This window comes from Lonchura striata, chromosome 24, assembly GCF_050655825.1.
Source record: "Lonchura striata isolate lonStrDom1 chromosome 24, ASM5065582v1, whole genome shotgun sequence".
NCBI classification, from domain to species: Eukaryota; Metazoa; Chordata; class Aves; order Passeriformes; family Estrildidae; genus Lonchura; species Lonchura striata.
In genome coordinates, this window is record NC_140726.1 from 8,126,485 (window position 1) to 8,139,994 (window position 13,510).

The 13,510-nt window shown below is 50.5% G+C and overlaps 1 protein-coding gene across 1 annotated transcript; it reads left to right on the forward strand.

Moving 5' to 3' along the window:
• POU2AF2 (POU class 2 homeobox associating factor 2) lies at positions 1–10,882 on the forward strand. Its single transcript, XM_031506817.3, has 5 exons — positions 1–512; positions 3,721–3,830; positions 7,596–7,638; positions 8,320–8,621; positions 9,797–10,882. Exons 1-5 carry the CDS (start codon positions 503–505, stop codon positions 10,187–10,189), a joined length of 858 nt encoding a protein of 285 aa, XP_031362677.3. The 5' UTR covers positions 1–502; the 3' UTR covers positions 10,190–10,882.
• The last annotated feature ends 2,628 nt before the right edge of the window (positions 10,883–13,510 follow it).

Here is a 13,510-nt window from a genome sequence, read left to right on the forward strand (position 1 = left end):
CTCTGGGCTCCCAAAAAGTCAGAATTCCTGCCCAAGGGAGACCTCCAACACCCCGTGGGGGTCTCACACCCACACAGGAGAAAATGCCCATCCCAAGGCTTGTTTTCCCTGACAGATTCCTCAGCTGGAAGAAAACTTCCTCACTGCAAGGCTTGCCAGCATTTTGCTTTGCCACGAGGTTTTTCTGCCCAGAAACCTGCATTTTTCATCCATGAAATGCCAGCTCAGACAGGAAGGAAGCTCCTGGGGAAGAACCCACACTGACCATGCAAAGTGGAGCGAAACCCAGATCCAGGGATTTGCATTTAAGCAAATCCCAAGCGAGGTATGGTGCTGGAGACATCCCTAAATTCTAGAAAACCCATTTCCGCCAGGCTCAGCTGGAAGTGTCCCAGGGAGTTGTGAGCACAGGCTTCACTCTGCTCTGGGAAGCTCATGAGGGACAGATCTTCCCCAAATTCCTGCAGGATCCGGGAGCTGGGACTCGTCAGCAGCACCAACAATGGAAGCAGGTGAGTTCCAGCAGCTCAGATCTCCACAAGCTGAGGCATCTTCATGGCAACATCAGGGAAGGAACAAACTGTGCTATCCTTGGGCTCCTATTGAAAAAAAAACCCACAAAAATTTGTCTAGAATAGACATGTGACATCTTAAATGCCCCCAAAATTTAATAGTATCAATTAACGTGTTCTGCCTTCTCCAGATTGAATTTATATTCCTTCACAGTGCTATGCTTTATTATCATTATTTTTTTTTTCAAAAGGCAGTTAGATCAAAGTGATGTGAAATTGGATTCAATTTGCTTGGAAATTATATCAACTCAGGCCTAAATGAGTATTTTCTTCCCTGGTGCTGCCAGTGGAAGAGTTGTCTGAAGTTCTGACAGCTCAGCACCAGAAACCTCTGGATAATCCACTGGAAGCAGCGGGTTCAGCTGTGTGATAACTTCAGCCTGGGGTTAGAGGGGTTGAGTGTTGCTGAATTAAAACAATTTGGGCAGAGGAATAATTGAGGATGTGATGTGAGCTCCACAGCCCAGAGCAGCAGAAGGGTGTGGAAGTGATTTTCTAATGCCTTCAGAGCACAGCAAAGGTGTCAGGAAAACCTGCAGAGCGCCAGACCTGCTGGAATTCCTCTGTGAGAGCTGATGTCTATTTCTGAACCACTTTTGTTGCATTTTTTTGGGGTACTCTCACCTCATTTTTGGCAATCTGTCCCTTGCTTTGTGTTTGCTTTGTGCCTGGCCTTGGCTGAAGCTCTTTGATCAGCACTCAAACACCAAAATGAAATGCCACTCGCCCAAACTTGCAGCTGCTATGCCCCCAAAAACTTAAAAAATTAAAAAAATTAAAAAATTAAAAAAATAAAAAATTAAAAAAATTAAAAAAATTTAAAAAATCAGCAATTTGGCCAAGCCAGCAGTGCGTTGTTTAAACCCTCTCACCTCTCTTGGTGTGTATTGTAAATGCACGTGAACCCAATGGGAAGAAATGACAATGCCTGACTCAATTCAGAAGGCTGAATGATTTCTTTATTAGAACTATGCTAAAATACATTAATATACTATATAAAAGGAGGATACTAAAGCTACATACTACTTGCTCAGACTCCAACACAACTGGTGACCCTCTCTGAGAGCCCAGCCCCAGGTGGGTTGAAAAGCCAGGGAAATCTCAGGAAAACGGGAAGCTGGACAAGACAAACAGATCTGAACCAATGTGGTTAATCAAACCTTCTCCCTTTATTGGAGATAAGATGGCAGTTTATACCAGCTCCTACATAGTTTACAAAAACAAAGACACTCTGATTGGCACACTAGCATCATTTAACTTTTCCTTAAGGTGGTCAAACTTTTCACACTGCAGCTCTGCTCTAATTCACGCTCGGATAGCTGATTACTTTGTAATTACCTTAACATAATTTCTGACTGCACCACGACTGAATTCTCACTGCATCAAAGGCTTCGAGGCCCCATCAAGGCTGCTCATCAGGCCTAGTCTGAGTGGGTAGCTCAAACCTCCTTCCAAACATAAATCATGATTTCCGTCTCTCAGAAATTCTGCAACAGGGTTGGGTTGGCCACCAGGCTCAAACAATCCTCACCAGAACCCAACCAAGCATCACCCCAGGTAAACAATTCTCCACACACATCCCACACGGGAAAAACAAGGAGCAAAAATAGAAATTGTTTTCTCTTTTATTTCTCTCTGTGCACCTCTATGAAAATCCTGAGAGGGAGAGAATTGTGCTGCCACAGGTGCGCGAGGCCACAAAGCCACCAGAAACGGAGCCAAGGGACACGTCCTGAGGGGCAGGAGAGCCAAAGGCCAAATCCTGGGGATCAAAGGCATCGCCTGCCTCTGCCTCTGCCTTTCCAGGGATTAGCTTCAAAGGCTGGGAGGATTTTTCCGGGATAATTCACGGGGAAGCTCCTCCCTGGCTCCGCAGGTGCGAGCTGCGTTCAGGGCAGGATAAAAAAGCAAAGCTGTCCCTGCATTGTCCCGCAGCTCCCACCCGCGCCACAGCCCGCAGGTGCTGCAGTGCCTGGCGTGGGCGGGATGATGTGCTCCGACTCCCCTTTCATAAAGGAATTTGGAAATTAATGAAGTAAATTGTTTTCTTAAAGCAATTTTTTCTTTAAGCAAAATTTTGCTACAGTAAATTTTTATTAAAGTAAATTTTTATTAAATTTTTATCAAAGGAAATTTTTATCAAAGTATTTTTTATCAAAGTATTTTTTATTAATAATAAAAAAATAAAATTAATTTTACAGTTTAATAAAGTCATTAATTAGCCTTCTGAAATACTATTAGTGTATATATTAGTACTATATGCTAATATATATATTAGTATATAGTACTATATATATACTTATATATATATATTAGTATATAGTACTATAAATACTAATATATATATTAGTCTATATTATATATATAGTACTATATACTATATACTATAGTACTACATACTAATATAGTACTATAGCATGTATAGTACTATATACTATATACTATAGTACTATATACTAATACATTAGTACTATATACTAATATATACTAATACACGAATAATATAATATCAATACTACATTAATATAGTATAATACCGTTTAATAAAGGAATTAATTAGCCTTCTGAAAATCCTATAATTAATATATGATATATAATATATAATATATAATATATAATATATAATATATAATATATAATATATAATATGCTGCTATATTATAATATTTATTACTATTAATAATACATTGACATTTTATATTCTAAATCACTTTTCGATATTTTCTCTCTATCTATTTCTATATATGGGAATATATATTATATATATATGTAATAATTTCTATGTCTAGAAATGGATATCTTTTTGGATGACAACTCTTTCTTTATTTCTAGTATATTTTTTATACTTTATATCTAGTATATATATATATATATATATATATATAATATTATATATTTTTATACTTTATATCTGGTATATATAATATATATTTATATATTATATATATTTTAATATTTTATATCTAGTATATATATATATATATATATATATATATATATATATATATTTTATACTTTATATCTAGTATATTTTATATATATTTTTTTATATATTATATATCTATTTTTAATACTTTCCCCTGCCTAGCAGGAGCACAGACTGCTGCTCCGGGCGCCCTGTACTGCCCTGACCTGTGCCTTTGCTCAGTCCCCGCAGAGTTTGGCGCCCGGGTGTACCAAGGAGTGCGAGTGAAGCACACGGTCAAGGACCTGCTGGCTGAAAAGCGCTCCCGGCAGGGCAGCGGCTCCCGCTGCAGCGTGAGTCCTTTTCCCTTTTTTAACCCCCTAAAGTCCCAGCGTCCCGCCCCCTGCTTGCATTGGTCATGTAATGTTACTGTAATTCATTTAATTTTAATGTAATTAGTACAATGTTAATGTAATTAATAGAATGCGTGCCCCAAAACATTGCTGATGCCTCCTTGATTTCATATCTGTCTGTCTTAAATATCCCCTTAATTTTCCTTTTTTAATCGTGGCAATGCTGTTCAATTCCTCTTTCACATCCTACGTGTGACGCCTTCCCAAATTAACGCTGGTGGGCCAGGGGCAGGCGAAATGACTCGCACGATTTCAGAAGGCAAATGAAAGTTTATTCAAAAAGCGCTTCTCTCTTTTATAGAGAACATTGTGAACATTAATTCCTTTGGTCTTAGAGTAAAAACATTTCACCTGATTGGCGCACTGGACTTAGGTCAGTGTGGTAGAACATCCTATAAACCATATGAACAAACAAGATAATCAATGTTTACTTTCCTCTCAGACTTTTCCCCAGGTTTAGCCTGGCAGAAATATTTCTCTTTTTCTCCCTGACTGAACTGAGAATATCCACACCGAGTCGACTTCCTTTTCCAGCTACACCTGCACAAGTCAGTGCCCCGAAAATATCTGTTCTTCCCCAAAAGCTGAGCTCCTTCCAGCTCCTCTCCGAGTGCCAGGGATGTGATGGGCTGGAAAGAGGCCAAGCATCAGCCTGGAAGGGATGATTTCCTCTTAAAGTGCTTCTATGGCAACAGGAAACCCAAATCCTACTGCACTACATTGTTTTTTTGCTTTTTTTTTTTTTTTTTTTTTTTATTCTCAATTGGCAGCCACAAAGCCAGGCTGTCCCCAGAAGGGGACACAGCACGGTGATGCCAGGATGTGGTGGCATCCAGGGGCACGAGGGGCCCTTCCCTGGGTGCTCCTGGCACTCACCTTTGCTGGGCAGCAGCTCCTCAGTGCCTGGGAGCCCGGGGATGCTGCCAGAGGAGGGGGAGCAGGAGCTGTGTCCTGCAAGGAGAGACAGGGAGCAGAGCCCCGGGTCACCGGCAGCACAAACTGGGAGTTCTGATGTTTTTTTCCCCCAAACCATTTACCTCTGGCTTTTTTTTTTATGCTGAAGAAGCCTCACGGGGATTTACTTGCTGTGACTTTCAGCTTCATTGACTGTGTGACAAAACAGGCAGGAAAACAAACAAACAAACAACAAAAAACCAGGATTGGGCATCACCAAACACAGCAAAATCCAGCCACAGATCCATCCCCACAGGCTTCAGCTGCTGCAGGGAGGCAGAAAGCCCCAGAGCCATGGAGAGCCACTGGGGAGGACACACTGCCAGCAGGCAGATAATGAATTTAGGAGGAATTCCTGGGGAGCAGCTGAGAAAACAGCTCCTGTTGGTGATATCCCCACGGACCTGCTCCCTCTCTGGAGGCGGCAGCTTCAACAGCCCCAGGGGAAACGACCTGGAACTGTAAAATCCTCCTGGCTTTATTGCCCTTGGCTTTGTGCTGCAGAGCCCAGCAGCTGAGCGTGTCTCTCTGATGCAAAACCAGCCCTGCTGCTCATTGCCTGCAGGAGACAGAAAATGATTGTGCAGGGCAAACATCCGTATTTGCTCGGATGAAAAGAGCAGCTGGAAGTGCAGCTCTGTTTGTCGGGCAGAACCCAGCCCAAAATCAAAGGCAGGGGCAGGTAACTGAGCACCCCTCTGCCTGTTGGTGGTGCAGGGTAATTCAGCTGCTTCTTTTGCTGGAGGGTGATGTTTGCTGCAGAAAGAAACGGTGAGTGATGGAGATCAAGGTGGGCTGTGAGGAAAGCCACACAAAATCTGGGCTCTGCACCACCTGCAGGGCTGCAGCCTGGCCTTTAGGGAGGCTCTGGCTTTTCCTTTGCACAGGTGTGAAGCTGCACTTGTCCTCCTCAGGGTGAAAGGGTTCCTGTCTTCTCCGAGGTGTGGAAGTGGGCACCTGCAGAGGTGAAGCAGTGCAGTGCTGTGGTCCAGAGAGGATTCATTGCTGAGCACCCAGCAGCACTCCCAGAGCAGGGACACACAGCCAGCACTGCCCTGCCCAGGCTCAGCTTTGATTTTTGGAGAATTTTTATTCCTTCAGCTGCTCCACTACAGACTGGGCCCAGAGAGGTGCTGCCCTGAAGCCGAAGCATTGCCACGGGGCAGGGCCAGGTCATGATTTGGAGCTGGATGCTTAAATTTCAGGCAGATTTTTCGGTGAGTTAGGAGGCAGTGAAGCAGCAGAGCTGTCTGGAGAAGCCCCAGGCAGGATCTGAGGCTGGCCATGGGCAGGGCAGGCTGAGCCCAGCTTACCAACAGCTGGACACACTCTGGGCCCCGGGGAGGCTGAGCAGATCCAGGCTCCCCATTCCCATGGCAGGGAGAAGAAGCAGAGCCGGGAGGAAATGAACTAATGGCTCTCAATTAAGGCCAGGAAGGAGCAAGGAGGGGAATGAAATGCAGGGCTCTGCTCTGATGAGGCCAAGGACGGGCTGCAGCAGAGGCTCCTGCAGTGATTTCAGGCAGCTAAAGCCCTGGTAGCTCCTGGCACCTCTGGGACTCTCCACCACAGGTGTGCACACACGGCCAGGCAGTTCCAGTGGCTGTTGAACAGACAGGATCAAAGATTAAATGCTCTGGAAATTGGAAATGATCCCTGCTGGAGGCTGCCAGCCATGCCCAGGGGCCTGGGCAGAGCATCCCAGCTCCCATCCCTGCAGCAGCTGTGCTGCCTGGACCTGCCAGCTTGGCTTTCTCCTCTAAAAGTGACCTGGATGCTGGGAGAGGACCTGGATTTGCATGTGATGGCTTCAGCTGGGGAGAGGTGCGAGCCCTGCCCGTGTGACAAGGACACTCCTCTGTCCCCAAGCTCTGGAGCTCCTTCCTGACACCTCCTGTCCCCTCCTGCCACCTCTGCAGGCTCAGAGCTGATTTCCCTGGAGGAGCAGGGAGCAGCTGCAGACCTTCCCTCGGCAGGAGAAGGAAGTCCTCAGGGCTGGCAAATTTAATTCAAATCTAAACCTCTAAATTTGGTTGCCTGCTGCGGCAGGAACCTCCTGTTTGCACTATGCAAACTGGACAGAGCGTGCCATCAGCACTGGCCAGGGCACAGCAGAGTGACACCAGTGCTGCTGGGGGCTCTCTGTTCCTGCTCTGCGGGCTTGGAGCTCCCAAAACCACATTTCAGTGGGATTCCAGAGGAGCAGATGCCTTTCCAGGGTGCTTTGGAAGGATTTAGGCACTGGGAGCACCAAGGTTACTCCAGGGGTAATTCTCCTTTACCCAGGGACCAAGAGGAGAGTCTGATGATTAATAATATAATTATTATCATAACCATTGTCGTAGCACCCAAATAGGATCTAGGAACTCTTTTTCCACCCAGCCTGCTTATGCTGCCAGGAAGGGCCAGTAAAGCAGCCCTGGGGCAGCAGCACGAGCTGGAATCTGCCCATTTTGGCCACCCAGGGGCTCAGATCTCACCTTGCCTGCTTTGTGCCAGCACCCAAAGGACTCCTCAGCATTCTGCCTGCTTTGAGGGACCCTGTGGGACAGGAGGAAGAAGTCAGTTATCTTGATACTCCTCCTCTTTGCAGTTCTGCACGAGACCTTCCCAATCTCTGCTGATTCCTGTGAGGAAACCATGGAGTTAAACCTTCACAGCACCCAGGCTCAAATATTGTGTGTGAATTCACTCAGAGGGCTGCCCAGCTTTGAAAAGTCGTGTTTTCAAACATCTCTCTATCTTTTGCAGGGCAGCACCAGCACAGCACAGTCGCCCTTCAGCCAAATGCCAGGTGAGGTTTTCCCTCCAGTGCTCAACACCTTCCGTGCAGGTGGGAGGGTGGGCAGAGCCCTCCTGTTCTCCTCCAGAGATGGGAAACAATTCCCAGAGCGGGGCCACCCCTCCGAGCGAGCCCAGGAGGAAAGCAATTAAAAGAATCCCAAAAAGAACAGCGATAATCTTGTATAAAATCCTCAAACAGAGTAATTAAAGCAGTTCCCACCTCTTTTAGCAGAGAACCCCTCCTTTTCCTCCTATGTTTTCTCCTTTTCCTCCTGTGTTTTACCCCTTTTCCTCCTGTGTTTTCACCTTTTCCTCCTGTGTTTTCCCCTTCTCCCTGGAGGTGGAGAGAAAAAGCACAAAATGAGTAGCTGACCTGTTTTATCCTTTGAGCTCTGGGGCAAGGAAAGCAGAGTGAGTCTGGAACCTCCTCCCCAGGGGCTGTAGCAGAGCAGGGCAGAAGCCCAGCCTGGCTGAGCTGACCTCCTATCCAAAACTTCCCCAACCCTTTTGGTGGAGGTCACCAGATGGAGCCAAAATGTAGAACAAGGAACACCTATGCCAGGGCAGGGTGGGCTCCTGGGTGATGCTGGCGAGAAAAGGGCTCTGCTTTGCACCCACCAAGGTCCCCATCATGCTGTGGCAGCTGTTGGAATTTTCTTTCCACTTTCCCACCCTTCTTTCTGCCCCCCAGGCTCGCCCACCACGGCTGGTTACTACGGCGGCCGCAGATCCTTCCCAGCCGAGCTGGATTTCCACAGCAGCAAGCAGTTTGTCAGCGATGTCTACCCCTCCCCTCTGGGCTCCAAACCCTTCTCCTGCGACCCCTCTGCCCCCCAGGGCTACCCAGCCCTCCTGGACCCCTATCTCAGCGAGCATTTCGGGGATCACCGTGCTCCTCCTCCTCTCCCAGCTGCCACCAGCTCCTTCTTCAGCACCGCGGCCGTGCCCCCTCTCCTGCCATCCTTCCCCAGCGACACGGGGCACCTCCTGCTCGTGAGTGCCTCGTGCTTCTGTCCCCCAGGGCAGGTCACCCCTTGAAATGTGGGGTTTGGTCAGGGGGACTCGTGGGGTGCCAGAGTCACCCTAGGTCAAGTGTCTCGTGTGGTGGAAAAGTCTCTCCTCCAATCCGAGCTTCCAAAGAAAACTCAGCAGTCTCTGTTGTTGGGTCTCAAGGCAGTTTATTGCAAGTTATCTAAAAGATTTTCTCCTTGGGCTGCTGTGGTTTGCTCACAGCTCAGGCAGAGGCACACACACACCCTGACACCCTCTCTGACCCCGACTGCTTCTTCTCTCCCACCCAGGGCTGCTGCTCTCTTTTATATGGGACATTACGTGTTACATGGTTACAGTTTTTCCCCAATGCCTATTACCTATATGAAATGGTGCTTTTCTATCTTTTATATGGTACATTACGTGTGACATGGTTACAGTTTTCCCCAATGACTATTACCTATATTAAATGGTGCTTTTCTATCTTTTATATGGTACATTACATGTTACATGTTTACAGTTTTTCCCAATGCCCATTACCTATATTAAATGGTGATTTTCTATCTTTTATATGGTACATTACGTGTTACATGCGTACAGTTTTTCCCCAATGCCTATTACCTATATTTACAATAACGTGCCAATATCTATAATTTATGTTGGGCAGTGTGTCTGTGCCTTAAACCAACAGAAAAGTGTCACCATCACAGCAAGGCATGGAGGGCAAGGAGAAGGAGAAGGCCAGGACACGCCCAGATTCCTCCATTGAGACCCCCTGAATCCCATTCTAAAACCCCAGAATTCTACTTTTCCACCCTGTGTTAACTCAACTACCACACTCCTCAAACTCTTGTGGCTTGTAATTCCTCATAGAGATTTGGCAGCTTTTTCCATGGGCTAAAATCAAAGCCACAGGTGGTTTTGACTTCGTGCCAGGGTCTCTGAGCCCCTGCAAGGGTAGGGTAGGGGCGAGGGCAGCCAGAGGGATGTGCTGGGATCTCACACTGCAGGGTCAGGGCTGCTCAGCCCTACTGGGACCCTTCACAGCTAAACCCCAACCACCGCTCCAGAGCCACAGAAACCCTTTGGGCATTGCCAGGGATAGAAACTCCATTACCTCCAGCGCAGCCTTTTGTTCCTAAGCGTTTTCCTTGCCTTCTCTCCCTGTCTGCCTGCAGAGAGAGCCCTGGGAGCAGACCTCACCCGAGAGCCTCGGCCAGCCGGACAGTGCCTGCCCAGAGCCGCTGCAGCCGCTCCCTGCCAGCTCCAGCTGCCTCTCCCTGCCCGACCCCGGAGCTGCTTCCCCGTTCCGAGGCTCAGGCTGGACCCCAGGCCTCCCTGGAGCCCAGCCCTACCCTCTGCACCCCTTTGAAGATGCCCACTACTCGCCCAGCTACGCCGCCACCTCGCCCTACGGCTTGTCCCCGTTGGTGGCCAGCGAGCCCTCCAGGATGAGCCACCCGTGCCCCCAGCAGCCCCCAGAGCCACCACACCTTCCCGAGCACTCTGCCTGGCCTAAAGAGGATGGAAGTGCCCTCTGGGGGACTTATGAAGGCAGGAGAACTTACTGAGGAGAGAGAAGAGCTGGAGGAATGAACACCAGACCATTATAAAGCAGATTGTACGCTCCTTCCTAAAACGGTTCCTTCAAAGTTGATGCGCTCTGGTTAGAAATACAATCATTGGACACACCACAGCTCGGGGTGGTGCCTTCCAGTGCCTCGAGAAAGGAATTTCTCCCACCCCACAAGTAAAACCCTCAGCCTGAAAACCCTCTGTGCTCTGTGGGTTTTTCCTGCCAGCAAGTATCTCCTCAGCGGGCTTTTCCAGCCGGGGCAGTTTGGAGGCTCTGCAGGGTGTGGGCACTGCCCTGCCCGCTGACCCCTGCCACCTGCAGAGCCCCCAACACCCTGACCCCCCTCATACCCTGAATGAGCCCACAGCAGACCCACACCCACAGCGGGCTGCTCCGGGGGCAGCCAGGTGGGCTGGCAGTGCCCCGGGAATGGTAGCCAGCCCCAGAGCCATCCAGGTGGGCTGGCAGTACCAGCAGGACTGGTAGCCAGAACTATTGACATCCAGGTGGGCTGGCAGTGCCCCGGGAGCAGTAGCCAGCCCTAAGGACATCCAGCTTGGCTGGCAGTGCCAGCAGGACCAGTAGCCAGCCCTGGAAGCATACAGGTGGGCTGGCAGTACCAGCAGGATGGTAGCCAGAACTATTGACATCCAGGTGGGCTGGCAGTGCCCATGGGAGTGGTACCCAGCTCCGGGGGCACCTAGGTGGGCTGGCACTGGGAGCAGGACCAGCAGCCAGCCCCAGGGGCATCCCAGTGGGCTGGCAGTGCCAGCAGGACCAGTAGCCAGGCCCAGAGCCATCCAGGTGGGCTGGCAGTACCAGCAGGACTGGTAGCCAGAACTATTGACATCCAGGTGGGTTGGCAGTGCCACAGGAATGGTAGCCAGCCTCAGAGCCATCCAGGTGGGCTGGCGGTGCCAATGGGACCGGTAGCCAGCCCTGGGCACCCTGCGGGGCCCGTGGCCACTAGAGGTAGCTCTGCACACACAAACTCCTCCCGGAGCAGCACATCCCGCTGCTGTGCCTGCCCCACATCCCTCTGTGTGCCCCACATCCCTCTGTGTGCCCCACATCCCGCTGCTGTGCCTGCCCCACATCCCTCTGTGTGCCCCACATCCCTCTGGGTGCCCCACATCCCTCTGTGTGCCCCACATCCCTCTGCTGTGCCTGCCCCACATCCCTCTGTGTGCCCCACATCCCTTTGCTCTGCCCCACATCCCTCTGTGTGCCCCACATCCCTCTGCTGTGCCTGCCCCACATCCCTTTGCTCTGCCCCACATCCCTTTGCTGTGTCCCACGGAGCAGGTCACCCCCTTTGCCCCAGCTTGCCCACGAGCCTGGCACCCACAGCAGCAGCAGCAGGAGGCTCTGGAGCACTCCAGCCCCAGGGAATGTGTGGGGATCAGGTGCTGTCAATCCCTCCTTGCCTTTTCTCCTCAAATCCTGGGGGTGTTTGGAGCCTTCCCAGCACCTCCCAGCACCTGCCCACGAGTGGCAGCTGTGGAGTCTCCAGGGGTGGCCCCAGCCCAGCCAGAGCTGTTCCCCCATCAGATCTCCTGCCCCCAAACCTGAGCCTTTTCCCCATCAGCTCAGGGTGTGTGCAGCTCTCCTGCCCCCAAACCTGAGCCTTTTCCACTCCACAGCTGACACCACTGCTGGCCTGAGCCCCAGTGGCATCTGAGCTGCTCCTGCTGTGGGAGCACCAGGCCAGGGTGGCTGTGCTGCCCCCAGGCTCTGGGGGACCAGCAGGGACAGCGTTTGGAGCTTTGGAGATGTTTTTGAGGTGTTCAGGCACTCAGCTCCTAAGCCAGGCAGGGTTTTTGGAAAGGTTCTGCAGCCCAGGAGCAGCAGGAGCAGCCAGAGCTGCCCTTCCACCCTGCTTCAGTTCTCAGCTTGGAGCGTGCTAGTGGCTGGAAAATCTGGCACCTGTGGAGGTGTCACTGCTGTCACCCTTGTGTCACCCAGTGACATCTGAGCTGCTCCTGCTGTGGGAGCACCAGACCAGGGTGGCTGTGCTGCCCTTGGGCTCTGGAGGACCAGCAGGGACAGGGTTTGGAGCTGTTTTTGAGGTGTTCAGGCATTCAGCTGCTAAGCCAGGCAGGATTTTCAGCAGCCTGGAAGGGCTCTGCAGCCCAGGCCCTGCAGGAACAGCCAGAGCTCTGCTGCCTCGTGGCTCCTGAGGGCATCCAGAGCTGGAGCTGGGCAGCCTGCGGGCTCTGCTCCCTCTTACAGGGCTCAGCAATCACCACCCCAGCTCCCTGCAGCCCTCACCCACCCACAGCAGCTCCAGCAGGCAGCAGCCCCACGGAGGGAAGGGTTTCACATCCCAAATTCCTCAGTGAGACCCCCTCTCTCTGCTGCACAGCACACTCCTCTGTGCTCTGGGCTCCTCTCTTTATAGGGACATATCCCCATAAATCTGTCCCAGGCCAGGCTTGGCCTAGCAGGAGCTGCAGGGGCACATTTCAGAGCCAGCAATGGCCTCAGTCCCCGCAGAAATCAAGTGTTATTTGCTCAACTTAAAGGAAAAGGTTCGGCTGTGACGACAGCCGGCCTGAGCTGCTGGTAGATGATTAACAGCCTGGCCTGCTCTCTGCCTCGCTGAGCCTGTGGTCCTCAGGGAAAAGCTTAAAAACAGCCTAAAAACCCACTTCCAGCACTGCTGGTCATCCCAAAAGTCTGAGGCACACGCTGAACCCCACAGCTGCCGCTCCCAGGGCAGGCCAGCAGCGAGGTTTGTGAGGAAAAAGCTGAATTGTGCAGCACGGGCAAACAGCCTGGGCTGGGGGAAAGCACAGAGAAACTCCAGAGCGAGCCCAGCATCCCGGCAGAGCGGGGGAATGCTGAGGGGAAAGTGGCTCCAGCTCACTTCAGCCTCCTGCCTGCCCAGGGCAGCCTCTTTGCTAGGCCACGCCTGCCCACTGCCACTTTGGCCCCAAACCCTCAGGATTTGTCCTTAAAACGTAAAAAAAAACCGAGCAAAAAGCAAGTCGGTGCCTTGCAGAGTGCTCACTGCAGGTAGCACATGAAATATGAGAGGGCTGGAGGCCAGCCTGTGCATCTGAGGAGAAAACACTGAGCTGCTTCGCAGGCATCAGCTTCATTCAGGGGAAGATGGCTAAAACCCTGCAAATGTCCCAAAAGCAAAGGGTGGGGAGGGTGACCCCGGCAAATCCTATTCCCCCAGACCCTCTGCTAGATGGGGATGTGCTCGCTTTCACAAAAAGATAGCCCATTTTGTGGAGCCTTTGAATATTCAAATTGAAAGTATCGCGCAATCATTGATTGTCAAATCATTGGTTTCTAGAGGTTTTAA